The following is a 15,266-nucleotide window of genomic DNA, read 5'->3' on the forward strand; positions in this document are numbered from 1 at the left end:
TGTCCGAATGGGTCATATGACCTGTCCTTGAAGGGCCATGCTGCCACACAATGCTTCCTCATTGTGTCATAACAAGCAAAGGTATAGTGGACGGCAGCTGGTGAACATGGTTGGGGGGGGGGGGAGAGTGGGGGGTGGGGGGGATTGCTGTGTGGGCGAGTGTAGTGCTGAATTCTCCATTCAAACATCCACCATTCAGTGCACTGCCTGCGCTGACCCTTTGTGCTGAGGGTGAGATGCCAGTTGTTGATACAAGGATTTAGGTTCTGACAGTTGATAATGTGAGTTCCTCAGCCCTTTCCAATTACTGTGATGTAGCTGTTGCGGGCTCCTCTCTCACCCCCTGGCCCAGGCTCCTCTCTCACCCCCTGGCCCCAGCTCTTCTCTCACCCCCTGGCCCCGGCACATCTCTCACCCCCTGGCCCCAGCTCCTCTCTCACCCCCTGGCCCAGGCTCTTCTCTCACCCCCTGGCCCAGACTTCCCTCTCACCCCCTGGCCCCGGCTCATCTCTCACCCCCTGGCCCCGGCTCATCTCTCACCCCCTGGCCCCAGCACATCTCTCACCCCCTGGCCCCAGCTCCTCTCTCACCCCCTGGCCCAGGCTCTTCTCTCACCCCCTGGCCCAGACTTCCCTCTCACCCCCTGGCCCAGGCTCCTCTCTCACCCCCAGGCCCAGGCTCCTCTCTCACCCCCTGGCCCCGGCTCATCTCTCACCCCCTGGCCCCGGCTCATCTCTCACCCCCTGGCCCCAGCACATCTCTCACCCCCTGGCCCCAGCTCCTCTCTCACCCCCTGGCCCAGGCTCTTCTCTCACCCCCTGGCCCAGACTTCCCTCTCACCCCCTGGCCCAGGCTCCTCTCTCACCCCCAGGCCCAGGCTCCTCTCTCACCCCCTGGCCCAGACTTCCCTCTCACCCCCTGGCCCAGGCTCCTCTCTCACCCCCAGGCCCAGGCTCCTCTCTCACCCCCAGGCCCAGGCTCCTCTCTCACCCCCAGGCCCAGGCTCCTCTCTCACCCCCAGGCCCAGGCTCCTCTCTGCCCCTGGCCCAGGCTCCTCTCTGCCCCTAGCCCAGGCTCCTCACTCACCCCCTAGCCCAGGCTCCTCACTCACCTCCTGGCCCAGACTTCTCTCTCACCCCCCTGGCCCCGGCTCCTCTCTCACTCCCTGGTCCAGGTTCCTCACTCACCTCGCATCCTGGCTCCTCTCTCACTTCCTGGCCCAGGCTCCTCTCTCACCTCCTGGCCCCGGCTCCTCTCTCACCTCCTGGCCCCGCCTCCTCTCTCACCCCCTTGCCCAGGTTCCTCACTCACCTCCTGGCCCCGGCTCCTCTCTCACCCCCTTGCCCAGGTTCCTCACTCACCTCGTGGCCCTGGCTCCTCTCTCACTTCCTGGCCCAGGCTCCTCTCTCACCTCCTGGCCCCGGCTCCTCTCTCACCCCCTTGCCCAGGTTCCTCACTCACCTCCTGGCCCAGGCTCCTCTCTCACCCCCAGGCCCAGGCTCCTCTCTCACCCCCTGGCCCAGGCTCCTCTCTCACCCCCAGGCCCAGGCTCCTCTCTCACCCCCCAGCCCAGGCTCCTCTCTCAACCCCTGGCCCAGGCTCCTCTCTCACCTCCAGGCCCAGGCTCCTCTCTCACCCCCAGGCCCAGGCTCCTCTCTCACCCCCCCAGCCCAGGCTCCTCTCTCACCCCCTGGCCCAGGCTCCTCTCTCACCCCCAGGCCCAGGCTCCTCTCTCACCCCCTAGCCCAGGCTCCTCTCTGCCCCTGGCCCAGGCTCCTCTCTCACCTCCAGGCCCAGGCTCCTCTCTCACCCCCAGGCCCAGGCTCCTCTCAGCCCCTGGCCAAAGCTCCTCTCTCACCCCCAGGCCCAGGCTCCTCTCTCACCCCCCAGCCCAGGCTCCTCTCTCAACCCCTGGCCCAGGCTCCTCTCTCACCTCCAGGCCCAGGCTCCTCTCTCACCCCCAGGCCCAGGCTCCTCTCTCACCCCCCCAGCCCAGGCTCCTCTCTCACCCCCTGGCCCAGGCTCCTCTCTCACCCCCAGGCCCAGGCTCCTCTCTCACCCCCTAGCCAAGGCTCCTCTCTGCCCCTGGCCCAGGCTCCTCTCTCACCTCCAGGCCCAGGCTCCTCTCTCACCCCCTAGCCCAGGCTCCTCTCAGCCCCTGGCCCCGGCTCCTCTCTCACCCCTTGGCCCCGGCTCTTCTCTTACCTCCAGGCCCAGGCCCCTCTCTCACCCCCTAGCCCAGGCTCCTCTCAACCCCGGGCCCCGGCTCCTCTCTCACCCCCTAGCTCAGGCTCCTCTCAACCCCGGGCCCAGGCCCCTCTCTCACCCCCTAGCCCAGGCTCCTCTCAGCCCCTGGCCCCGGCTCCTCTCTCACCCCTTGGCCCCGGCTATTCTCTTACCTCCAGGCCCAGGCTCCTCTCTCACCCCCTAGCCCAGGCTCCTCTCACCCCCTGGCCCCGGCTCCTCTCTCACCCCCTAGCCCAGGCTCCTCTCAACCCCGGGCCCCGCCTCCTCTCTCACCCCCAGGCCCAGGCTCCTCTCTCACCTCCAGGCCCGGCTCCTCTCTCACCCCCAGGCCCAGGCTCCTCTCTCACCTCCAGGCACAGGCTCCTCTCTTATCTCCAGGCCCAGGCTCCTCCCTCACCCACTGGCCCAGGCTCCTCTCTCACCTCCAGGCACAGGCTCCTCTCTCACCTCCAGGCCCAGGCTCCTCTCTCAAGCCCCTGTCCCAGACTTCTGTCTCACCCCCTGGCCCCGGCTCCTCTCTCACCCCCTGGCCCAGGCTCCTCTCTTACCCCCTAGCCCAGGTTCCTCACTCACCTCCTAGCCCAGACTTCTCTCTCACCCCCTGGCCCCGGCTCCTCTCTCACCCCCCTAGCCCAGGTTCCTCTCTCACCCCCTGGCCCCGGCTCCTCTCTCACCCCCTGGCCACGGCTCCTCTCCCACCCCCTGGCCCCGGCTCCTCTCTCACCCCCTGGCCCCGGCTCCTCTCTCCCTTCCAGGCCCCGGCTCCTCTCTCACCCCCTGGCCCAGGCTCCTCTCTCACCCCCAGGCCCCGGCTCCTCTCTCAGCCCCTGGCCTAGGCTCCTCTCTCAGCCCCTGGCCCCGGCTCCTCTCTCACCCCCTGGCCCCGGCTCCTCTCTCCCCTCCAGGCCCAGGCTCCTATCTCAGCCCCTGGCCCCAGCTGCTCTCTCACCCCTTGGCCCAGGCTCCTCTCTCCCCTCCAGGCCCAGGCTCCTCTCTCCCCTCCAGGCCCAGGCTCCTCTCTCACCCCCTGGCCCCAGCTCCTCTCTCCCCTCCAGGCCCAGGCTCCTATCTCAGCCCCTGGCCCCGGCTCCTCTCTCACCCCCTGGCCCCAGCTCCTCTCTCCCCTCCAGGCCCAGGCTCCTCTCTCAGCCCCTGGCCCCGGCTCCTCTCTCACCCCTTGGCCCAGGCTCCTCTCTCCCCTCCAGGCCCAGGCTCCTCTCTCACCCCCAGGCCCAGGCTCCTCTCAGCCCCTGGCCCAAGCTCCCCTCTCACCCCCTGGCCCAGGCTCCTCTCTCACCTCCAGGCCCCGGCTCCTCTCTCACCCCCTGGCCCAGGCTTCTCTCTCACCCCCAGGCCCCGGCTCCTCTCTCACCCCCTGGCCCCGGCTCCTCTCTCACCTCCAGGCCCCGGCTCCTCTCTCACCCCCTGGCCCCGGCTCCTCTCAACCCCGGGCCCCGGCTCCTCTCTCACCCCCTAGCTCAGGCTCCTCTCAACCCCGGGCCCAGGCCCCTCTCTCACCCCCTAGCCCAGGCTCCTCTCAGCCCCTGGCCCCGGCTCCTCTCTCACCCCTTGGCCCCGGCTCTTCTCTTACCTCCAGGCCCAGGCTCCTCTCTCACCCCCTAGCCCAGGCTCCTCTCACCCCCTGGCCCCGGCTCCTCTCTCACCCCCTAGCCCAGGCTCCTCTCAACCCCGGGCCCCGGCTCCTCTCTCACCCCCAGGCCCAGGCTCCTCTCTCACCTCCAGGCCCGGCTCCTCTCTCACCCCCAGGCCCAGGCTCCTCTCTCACCTCCAGGCACAGGCTCCTCTCTTATCTCCAGGCCCAGGCTCCTCCCTCACCCACTGGCCCAGGCTCCTCTCTCACCTCCAGGCACAGGCTCCTCTCTCACCTCCAGGCCCAGGCTCCTCTCTCAAGCCCCTGTCCCAGACTTCTGTCTCACCCCCTGGCCCCGGCTCCTCTCTCACCCCCTGGCCCAGGCTCCTCTCTTACCCCCTAGCCCAGGTTCCTCACTCACCTCCTAGCCCAGACTTCTCTCTCACCCCCTGGCCCCGGCTCCTCTCTCACCCCCCTAGCCCAGGTTCCTCTCTCACCCCCTGGCCCCGGCTCCTCTCTCACCCCCTGGCCACGGCTCCTCTCTCACCCCCTGGCCCCGGCTCCTCTCTCACCCCCTGGCCCCGGCTCCTCTCTCCCTTCCAGGCCCCGGCTCCTCTCTCACCCCCTGGCCCAGGCTCCTCTCTCACCCCCAGGCCCCGGCTCCTCTCTCAGCCCCTGGCCTAGGCTCCTCTCTCAGCCCCTGGCCCCGGCTCCTCTCTCACCCCCTGGCCCCGGCTCCTCTCTCCCCTCCAGGCCCAGGCTCCTATCTCAGCCCCTGGCCCCAGCTGCTCTCTCACCCCTTGGCCCAGGCTCCTCTCTCCCCTCCAGGCCCAGGCTCCTCTCTCCCCTCCAGGCCCAGGCTCCTCTCTCACCCCCTGGCCCCAGCTCCTCTCTCCCCTCCAGGCCCAGGCTCCTATCTCAGCCCCTGGCCCCGGCTCCTCTCTCACCCCCTGGCCCCAGCTCCTCTCTCCCCTCCAGGCCCAGGCTCCTCTCTCAGCCCCTGGCCCCGGCTCCTCTCTCACCCCTTGGCCCAGGCTCCTCTCTCCCCTCCAGGCCCAGGCTCCTCTCTCACCCCCAGGCCCAGGCTCCTCTCAGCCCCTGGCCCAAGCTCCCCTCTCACCCCCTGGCCCAGGCTCCTCTCTCACCTCCAGGCCCCGGCTCCTCTCTCACCCCCTGGCCCAGGCTTCTCTCTCACCCCCAGGCCCCGGCTCCTCTCTCACCCCCTGGCCCCGGCTCCTCTCTCACCTCCAGGCCCCGGCTCCTCTCTCACCCCCTGGCCCCGGCTCCTCTCTCACCTCCAGGCCCCGGCTCCTCTCTCACCCCCTGGCCCCGGCTCCTCTCTCACCTCCAGGCCCAGCTTCAGGAAGATTGGACCCTGCTCCCTGAGTGTCTGCTGGAAATCAGTCTGAGCCACATTCCCATTGGCCTCAGTCCCCCAGCTGCAGATTGCCTCTGATACGCTGCTAATTGGGTGAGCTGAGATTGGGAGCTGATACCTGCAGCAGGGGGTGTTGCAGTCAGTGTCTGACCCTCTGGAGCTGGGGTCAGAGCCCTGCCTGCCTTTGAAAAACTGTAACCGAGCAGAAAAAGCCCATCAGCCGACAATGAGACGCAGCACTGCGCTCCCTAAACCCCAGGCAGCAGAGCAGTTATACACTTGCTAATGTTTAACATGAGCAATATTTCCATACCAAAGGCAACTTGTTAAAGTCGCAGTTTTGCACAGAAACGTGTTCTCTTAAAAGGAGACTCTGGTCAATATTGCAGAGGAGCTGAAGATGTACAGTTTAAATCACGGTTCAATCTGTCTCCAACAATCATTATCAAACAAAGTCTAAACCTTCAACACTTTAAATAAAGCTTCACCCATTACTGCCAGAAGGGGCTGTTCAAGATGAATGCTGATTGTTGTATTTTTATAATGCACACAGAACCCCGAACAATCTGGCGCCACCCAGATAGTTATAGAGGAATGTACTTACACACACACGCATGCACGCACACACGCACGCACACACACACACACACACACGCGCACACGCACACACACACACGCACGCACACACACACACACGCACGCACGCACACGCACACACGCACGCACACACGCACACACGCACGCACGCACACACGCACGCACACACACACGCACGCACGCACACGCACACACGCACACACACACGCACACACGCACGCACACACACACGCACGCACGCACGCACACACGCACACACCCCCTTCTTGAATCGCTGCAGTCCACATGCAGTGGGTTGACCCACAATGCCGTTAGGGAGGGAATTCCAGGATTTTGACCCAGCGACTGTGAAGGAACGGCGATATATTTCCAAGCCAGGACGGTGAGTGGCTTGGAGAGGAACTTGCAGGTCGTGGTGTTCCCAGGTATCTGCTGCTCTTGTCCTTCCAGAGGGAAGTGGTCGTGGGTTTGGAAGATGCTGCCTAAGGATTTTTGATGAATTGCTGCAGTGCATCTTGTAGATGGTACACACTGCTGCTACTGAGCGTTGTGGAGGAGGGATTGAATGTTTGTAGATGTGATGCCAATCAAGCGGGGTTGCTTTGTCCTGGATGGTGTCGAGCTTCTCGAGTGTTGTTGGAGCTGCACCCATCCAGGCAAGTGGGGAGTATTCCATCACACTCCTGACTTGTGCCTTGTAGATGGTGGACAGGCTTTGGGGAGTCAGGAGGTGAGTTACTCACTGCAGTATTCCTAGCCTCTGACCTGCTCTTGTCAATGGTAACCCGAAGGATGTTGACAGTGGGGGATTCAGTGATGGTCACACCATTGAATGTCAAGGGGCAGCAGATAGATTGTCCCTTGAAGTGAGAACAAAAAATAAATAAAAGTCGAGCACAGGAACAGACCCTTCGGCCCTCCAAACCTGTGCTGATCATGATGCTCTGATTAACTGAAAAAAAACCTTCTGCCCTTACTCGGTCCGTATCCCTCTATTCCCTCCCTATTCATGGACCCATCCAGATGCCTCTCAAATGTTGCGAATGAGCCTGCTTCCACCACCTCCTTTGGCAGCGCGTTCCAGACACCCACCAATCTCTGCGTGAAAAACTTCCCCCACACATCTCCCTTAAACTTTCCCCCCTCACCTTGAACATGTACCCCTTTGTAAGTGACACTTCTGCCCTAGGAAAAAGCCTCTGACTATCCACCCTGTCTGTGCCCCTCATAATTTTGTAGACCTCTATCAGGTCTCCCCTCAGCCTCTGTCTTTCCAGTGAAAACAATCCTAGTTTATTCAACCTCTCCTCATAGTCAACACCCTCGAGACCAGGCAACATCCTGGTGAACCTTCTTTACACTCTCTCCAAAGCTTCCCCATCCCTCTGGTAGTGTGGTGACCAGAACTGTACACAACACTCCAAACGCAGCCTAACCAATGTTTTATATAGCTGCAACATGATTTCCCAACTCCTGTACTCAGTGCCCCGGCTGATGAAGGCAAGCATACCATATGCCTTCTAAATTACCTTGGCCACCTGTGTTGCCACTTTTAGGGAACTGTGGACCTGCACGCCCAGATCCCTCTGTATGTTAATGTTCCTAAGGGTTCTGCCATTTACAGTATAATTCACACCTAAATTTGATCCTCCAAAATGCATCACCTCACATTTGTCCGGATTAAACTCCATCTGCCATTTCTGTGCCCAAGTCTCCAATCTATCTCTATCCTGTTGTATCCTCTGACAATCCCCGGCACTATCAGTAACTCCACCAATCTTCATGTAATCCGCAACTTACTAATCAGACCACCCACATTTTCCTCCAGATCATTTCTATATACTACAAACAACAGAGGTCCCAGCACTGATCGCTGCAGAACACCGCTAGCTACAGATCTCCATTCTGAAAAACACCCTTCTATAACCAAGCCTGTTCTGTATCCATCCAGCCAGCCCACCCTGAATCCCATGTGATTTTAGTTTTTGTACCAGTCTGCCATGTGGGACCTTGTCAAACGCCTTACTAAAGTCCATATAAACTACATCCACAGCCCTTCCCTCATCAATTATCTTTGTCACCTCGTCAAAAAACTCAATCAAGTTGGTGAGACATGACCTTCCCCGTGTAAAACGATGCTGCCTGTCACTAACTAGTCCATTTTCTTCCAAATGTGCAAATATCCTGTCCCTCAGTATCTTCTCCAAAAGATTCCCCACCAATGATGTCAGGCTCACCGGCCTATAATTTCCTGGGTTATCCCTGCTTCCTTTCTTAAACAACGGAACAACACTGGCTATTCTCCAGTCCTCTGGAACCTCGCCTGTGGTTCAAGAGGATGTGAAGATATCAGAGGTAGGTTCTTCACGCAGAGAGTGGTTGGGGTGTGGAATGGACTGCCTGCAGTGATAGTGGAGTCAGACACTTTAGGAACATTTAAGCGGTTATTGGATAGGCACATGGAGCACACCAGGATGATAGGGAGTGGGATAGCTTGATCTTGGTTTCAGATAAAGCTCGGCACAACATCGTGGGCCGAAGGGCCTGTTCTGTGCTGTACTGTTCTATGTTCTATGAAGATATCTGTTTAGGCCCCAGCTATTTCTCCCCTTGCCTCCCGCAGTAACCTGGGATAAATCCCATCCGGCTCCGGAGACTTGTCTACCTCAATGCAATTTACGATACTCAACACTTTCTCCTATATATTGACATTCTCTATAGCGTTCACACACCCATCCCTGACCTCAATATCCAGAATGTCCTTCTCCTTGGTGAATACCGATATAAAATACTCATTAAGGATCTCACCCACTTCCTGTGGCTCCACGCATAACTTCCCTCCATTGTCCTTGAGTGGACTTACGCTCTCTCTTGGTATTCTCTCGCTCCTCATATATGCATAAAAAGCCTTGGAATTCTTCTTGACCCTGTTTGCTAAAGATATTTCAAAGAAAATTTCATGGCCCCTTTTAGCCCTCCTAATTAATTCCACATTTAAGTTCCTTCCTACTTGCACTATATTCTTTGGGGGGAATTTTACCATTTTGAGTCTAAGTGCCGAATCTGGACGTCAAATAAATCCGCGCCTGGAATCCTCTTTCCAGCGCGCCCAGACGCGTTTTGTCGGCTCCGGCCCGATCCACGCTGTGGGCGGGGCTTAGTGCTGGCGGACTGATCGGAGCTCTGAACTGCACATGCGCCTGGGGGGGTGGGGGGGGGGGGGGGCGGAGGAGAGGGGGTGTGACGTACCACCTTCTGGTCGCGGGGGTTCCGCTGCCAGTCTGCGGCCGACCCCTCCTCCCGGAGTGGACGTGCGGCCATGCCATCCCACAAAACCTTCAGGATGAAGCGATTCCTCACTAAGAAGGTGAAGCAGGACCGGCCGATTCCACAGTGGATCCGCTTGAAAACCGGCTACGCTGGAGAAGGACCAAGCTGGGCCTGTAAAGGGATCCACCATCACTGGTACACTACCAGCCACAGATTACTCTTCCCTGCAGGGGCAAGACAGCGGGAGAGATGGCTGTGGCTGGTAGTGTACCAGTGATGGTGTATCCCTTTACAGGCCCAGCTTGGTCCTTCTCCAGTCTCTCCTCTTGGACTTGTACTGATCAGGATTTTGAATTCACTGATCAGCAATGATCAAGGTGAATGGCAGAGCAGGCTCGAAGGGCCAAATGGTCTACTCCAGCTTCTAGTTTCTATGTTTCTGTAGATTTCCATGATTTAATGATATGTTTCTGACAGAGAAAGTGCAGTGTTCAGTTGCTTTTTGATCACAGCTTATGTTTTACTGCCTTACTTACTTGGTTAGTGGGAGAGGTTTAGGGAGTAAGTATACACGACTGAGGTGCCTGTACCTGCCTGGGACTTTCCACTAAAACTTGGGTTATATTCTTGTCATCATTGGTAACGATGTGACTAACTTACCTGCATTGCCAATTAGGATGGGAATTGTTGATGAGTGAATGAACAACTGTTCCCTTTACAAAGGAACACAAATGATCAATTATCATTAAACTAAACTGATAATCTGAAATGAAAATGTGGTTCCTGCTGTCGACTATGCGCTCCAGCCCTTTCCCCGCTGTCTGGGAGAATCTCCAGGGTGTAGGTGGTGTGTTCTCCCTCTCTGATCGAGCCTGGCACTGACATTCCAGACCAAGAGAGAGCGACAGTGTGACCTATGGCCAGGCAGCGATATCAAACTGACAGCTCCAGCCTGAAACTATCGGCCCAGTTTGGGGGAATGTTTGATGCTGGCCTTATGCACATGAAAGGAAAAGTGTTTGACTTTACAGATGAAAGGGGCAGTAGTAAAGGCTGGTGTTTTGTGTGTTAAGCTGTATATGTCACGGGGGTTGTCAATGGATCGACTGTGGCTGTTCTTATTGCAGAAGCAGAGAATTAATTGTAATAGCAGCAAGTTCAGAATTACTGATCAATTTCCATCAGTTCTGCCTGCATACCCCGGAGAGTGTGAGAGAATACCTTGCTCCAGTTCCGAGCCAATGGCCATGTGAGAGGATCTGATGTTGCGAGCGTGCAAATTAATTTCTAAATCTGCGTTACAAACTGACAGTGCACGATAAAGTCAACTCTCTCAGCAGTTTGAGCTAAATGGAATTCTTATTAATCGTTGCTGCTTTTAATTAATTTGCTTAAACGCTGCAATCTGTTAGCCGAGACTTACTCTGTTGTGTTTCTTTCAGCTCTGAGGGATAATCGGATTGAGCTGGTGAGATCCTCATGGCACGAGTTGAGCATTAACATCAGTGACGTCACGCTATCAGACGAGGGACAGTACACGTGTTCCCTGTTCACAATGCCCGTGAAGACTGCCAAAGCCTTTCTCACAGTGCTGGGTGAGTATTATACAGATTGAGGATGGAATCATGGCACAGAAACAGGCCACTCAGCCCGTCTGCTGCCATCCTACTTCACTCCATCAGCATATCCGTCTATTCCTCTCTCCCGCAAATGTTTATCTAATCTTCCTTTAAATAATTCACCTCGCCCATTCCCTGGAGAGCGAGTTCCGCTCTCTGAGTAAAGAGGTTTCTCCTGAATTCCCCGTTGGATTTATTTATGAGTGTCTTATATTCATGATCCCTAGTTTTAGAGAAAGGGAAGCATCTTCCATCCATCGACCCTATCAAACCCCTTCATTGGATATCACACTTTCTCATGACTAAGGGAATCTCAAAGTGCTTCACAACTAATGAAGTATATTTCAAAGTGTAGCCATTGTCATAATATTGGAAACACAACAACCAATTTTCACATAGCAAACTCTCCCAAACAGGAAGGTGAGGATAAGCAGCCGATCTGTTGTTCTGTGATGCTGATTGATGGATAAATATTGGCCAGGGCACTGCTCTTCTTCAAAATCCGACCATGGGATCTTTCACATCCACCTGACAGGGTAGCCAGGGCCTCATTTTAAAGCCTCATCCAAAGGACAGCGCCAACAACACTGATGCACTCCCTTTGTAATGCACTGACTGTGTCAGCCTGGTGTTTGTGCTCAGATCCTGGAGTTGAATGAAACAATAACTAGATTTGGAGAAGAAATGGTTTGAAATAACGCAAAGCTGTTTCTTGCTCCATTTCTTTAAATCCAACTGATGGCAGCTGTGATGATGGCGGACAATTGGTCTGTATTTTTATATATTATATATTTGTGTTTAAGGGGAATGTTTAAAAATTCAGCTTTATTCTCCAGGTAGTCGGTATGTCTGGCGGGAATGCAGCTCAGAAGCTGGGATAGCAGGATAATTACCCATTTCAACCTTGCTAGTGGTTAGGTTAAGTAGAGTTAATGGACTTTTGATTGCTTAAGTTCTCCTGGGATTTCTGATTACAGTGATTGACAGGGCCATGTGATGATGTGGTTTACGTACAGTCCTGGGTCTGTGGCAGAGAGAAAAAGCTTTTGCAGAGAGTAGTTTAGTTTGCAGCTGAAGCCTGGTTGAAGTTAGAAGGACTTTGCAGGCTTTAGGAACTCTGGCACGCTCTGAAAGCTTCAAGACTGTTCGCGAATGTTAAAGCGAGTATGTCTGGGTTTGCTAACTATTTAAGAACAAAGAACAAAGAAAAGTACAGCACAGAAACAGTCCCTTCAGCCCTCCAAATCTGTGCCAATCAAGATGCCCTAACTAAACTAAAAAAAAACCTTCTGCCCTCACTCAATTCGTATCCCTCTATTCCCTCCCTATTCATGGACCCATCCAGATGCCTCTTAAATGTTGTGTCTGCTTCCACCACGCCCTCTGGCAGCACGTTCCAGGCTCCCACCAATCTCTGTGTGAAAAACATCCCCTGCACATCTCCCTTAAACTTCCCCGCTCTCATTTTGAACATGTGCCCCCTCTGATAATCCCCGGCACTATCAGCAACTCCACCAATCTTCGTGTCATCCACAAACTTATTAATCAGACCTCCCATATTTTCCTCCAGATCTTTTATATATACGACAAACAACAGAGGTCCCAGCACTGATCCCTGAGGAACACCACCAGCTACAGATAGTGGGTGGCACGGTAGCACAGTGGTTAGCACTGCTGCTTCACAGCTCCAGGGGGCCTGGGTTCGATTCCCGGCTTGGGTCACTGTCTGTGTGGAGTTTGCACATTCTCCTCGTGTCTGCGTGAGTTTCCTCCAGGTGTTCCGGTTTCCTCCCACAGTCCAAAGATGTGCGGGTTAGGTTGATTGGCCATGCTAAAATTGCCCTTAGTGTCCTGAGATGTGTAGGTAAGAGGGATTAGTGGATAAATATGTAGGGATATTGGGGTAGGGCCTGGGTGGGATTGTGGTCGGTGCAGACTCGATGGGCCGAATGGCCTCTTTCTGTGCTGTAAGGTTTCTAAGATTCTAAGGTCTCCATTCTGAAAAACATCCTTCCACCGCTACTCTCTGTCTTCTATAACCCATGATGTGGAGATGCCGGCGTTGGACTGGGGTAAACACAGTAAGAAGTCTCACAACACCAGGTTAAAGTCCAACAGGTTTATTTGGTAGAGAAAAGCCACTAGCTTTCGGAACAGGCTGTCCCTTCGTCAGGTGAGTGGGAGTTCTGATCACAAACAGGGCACAAAGACACAAACTCAATTTACATGAACAATGATTGGAATGTGAATCTTTACAGCTAATCAAGTCTTAAAGGTACAGACAATGTGAGTGGAGGGAGCATTCAGCACAGGTTAAAGAGATGTGTATTGTGTACTGTGCGAGAACCTCTCCGGCTACGTTGAGGACATCCTGAAACCCATTGTACAAAGAACCCCCAGCTTCTGTCGTGACACTACGGACTTCCTACAGAAACTCAGCACACATGGAGCAGTTGAACCAGGAGCACTCCTCATCACAATGGATATCTCGGCACTCTACACCAGCATCCCCCACGATGATGGCATTGCTGCAACTGCCTCCGTACTCAGCGCCGCCAACTGCCAGTTTCCAGATGCAATTTTACAACTTATCCACTTCATCCTGGACCACAATGTCTTCACCTTCAACGACCAGTTCTTCATCCAGACACACGGAACAGCCATGGGGACAAAATTTGCACCTCAATATGCCAACATCTTCATGCACAGGTTCGAACAAGACTTCTTCACCGCACAGGACCTTCAACTGATGCTATACACCAGATACATCGATGACATTTTCTTCCTTTGGACTCATGGTGGACAATCACTGAAACAACTCTATGATGACATCAACAAGTTCCATCCCACCATCAGACTCACCATGGACTACTCTCCGGAATCGGTTGCATTCTTGGACACACGCATCTCCATTAAGGACGGTCACCTCAGCACCTCACTGTACCGCAAGCCCATGGATAACCTCACGATGCTCCACTTCTCCAGCTTCCACCCTAAACACGTTAAAGAAGCCATCCCCTACGGACAAGCCCTCCGAATACACAGGATCTGCTCGGATGAGGAGGATCGCAACAGACACCTCCAGACGCTGAAAGATGCCCTCATAAGAACAGGATATGGCGCTCGACTCAACGATCGACAGTTCCGACGCGCCACAGCGAAAAACCGCACCGACCTCCTCAGAAGACAAACACGGGACACGGTGGACAGAGTACCCTTCGTCGTCCAGTACTTCCCCGGAGCGGAGAAGCTACGACATCTTCTCCGGAGCCTTCAACATGTCATTGATGAAGACGAACATCTCGCCAAGGCCATTCCCACACCCCCACTTCTTGCCTTCAAACAACCGCACAACCTCAAACAGACCATTGTCCGCAGCAAACTACCCAGCCTTCAGGAGAACAGTGACCACAACACCACACAACCCTGCCACAGCAACCTCTGCAAGACATGCCGGATCATCGACACGGATGCCATCATCTCACGCGAGAACACCATCCACCAGGTACACGGTACCTACTCTTGCAACTCGGCCAACGTTGTCTACCTGATACGCTGCAGGAAAGGATGTCCCGAGGCATGGTACATTGGGGAAACCATGCAGACGCTACAACAACGGATGAATGAACACCGCTCGACAATCACCAGGCAAGACTGTTCTCTTCCTGTTGGGGAACACTTCAGCGGTCAGGGGCATTCGGTCTCTGATCTCCGGGTGAGTGTTCTCCAAGGCGGCCTTCACGACACACAACAGCACAGAGTCGCTGAGCAGAAACTGATAGCCAGGTTCCGCACACATGAGGACGGCCTAAACCGGGATGTTGAGTTCATGTCACACTATCTGTTGCCCCCACAACGTGTCTGCATGTGCAAAATCTCAGTGGCTGTCCTGTCTGGAGACAATACATATCTCTTTAACCTGTGCTTAATGCTCCCTCCATTCACATTGTCTGTACCTTTAAGACTTGATTAGCTGTAAAGACTCGCATTCCAATCATTATTCATGTAAATTGAATTTGTGTCTTTGTGCCCTGTTTGTGATCAGAACTCCCACCCGCCTGACGAAGGGACAGCCTGTTCCGAAAGCTAGTGGCTTTTGCTACCAAATAAACCTGTTGGACTTTAACCTGGTGTTGTTAGACTTCTTACTGTCTTCTATAACCAAGCCAGTTCTGTATCCATCCAGCCAGCCCACCCCGAATCCCATGTGATTTTAGTATTTGTACAGTCTATGTGGACCTTGTTATATGCCTTACTAAAGTCCATATAAACTACATCCACAGCCCTTCCCTCATCAATTATCTTTGTCACCTCTTCAAAACACTCAATCAAGTTGGTGAGACAACTTCCCGTACAAATCCCATGCTGCCTGTCACTAACTAGTCCATTTTCCCCCAAATGTGCAAATATCCTGTCCCTCAGTATCTTCTCCAAAGCTCCCCCAACGCTGACATCAGGCTCACCAGCCTATAATTTCATTAAAAATGGTGTTGCTCTTTGCATGAATGGGGTTTATTTGAAACTGAAACATTGATAAGCTAGAAAATAAAATAGTTTCCTTTCA

General features: G+C 55.1%; 1 protein-coding gene across 1 annotated transcript in view; it reads left to right on the plus strand.

The window, feature by feature from the left end:
- The window catches only part of LOC144506235 (cell adhesion molecule 2-like), a 394,417-nt gene that overhangs the window by 154,887 nt on the left and 224,264 nt on the right, over positions 1-15,266 (plus strand). Inside the window, exon 4 of the mRNA XM_078232093.1 lies at positions 10,526-10,678. Coding sequence (XP_078088219.1) covers positions 10,526-10,678 — 153 coding nt within the window. The remainder of the gene's footprint in view (positions 1-10,525; positions 10,679-15,266) is intronic.

Source organism: Mustelus asterias, chromosome 17 (genome assembly GCF_964213995.1).
Source record: "Mustelus asterias chromosome 17, sMusAst1.hap1.1, whole genome shotgun sequence".
Lineage (NCBI taxonomy): Eukaryota > Metazoa > Chordata > Chondrichthyes > Carcharhiniformes > Triakidae > Mustelus > Mustelus asterias.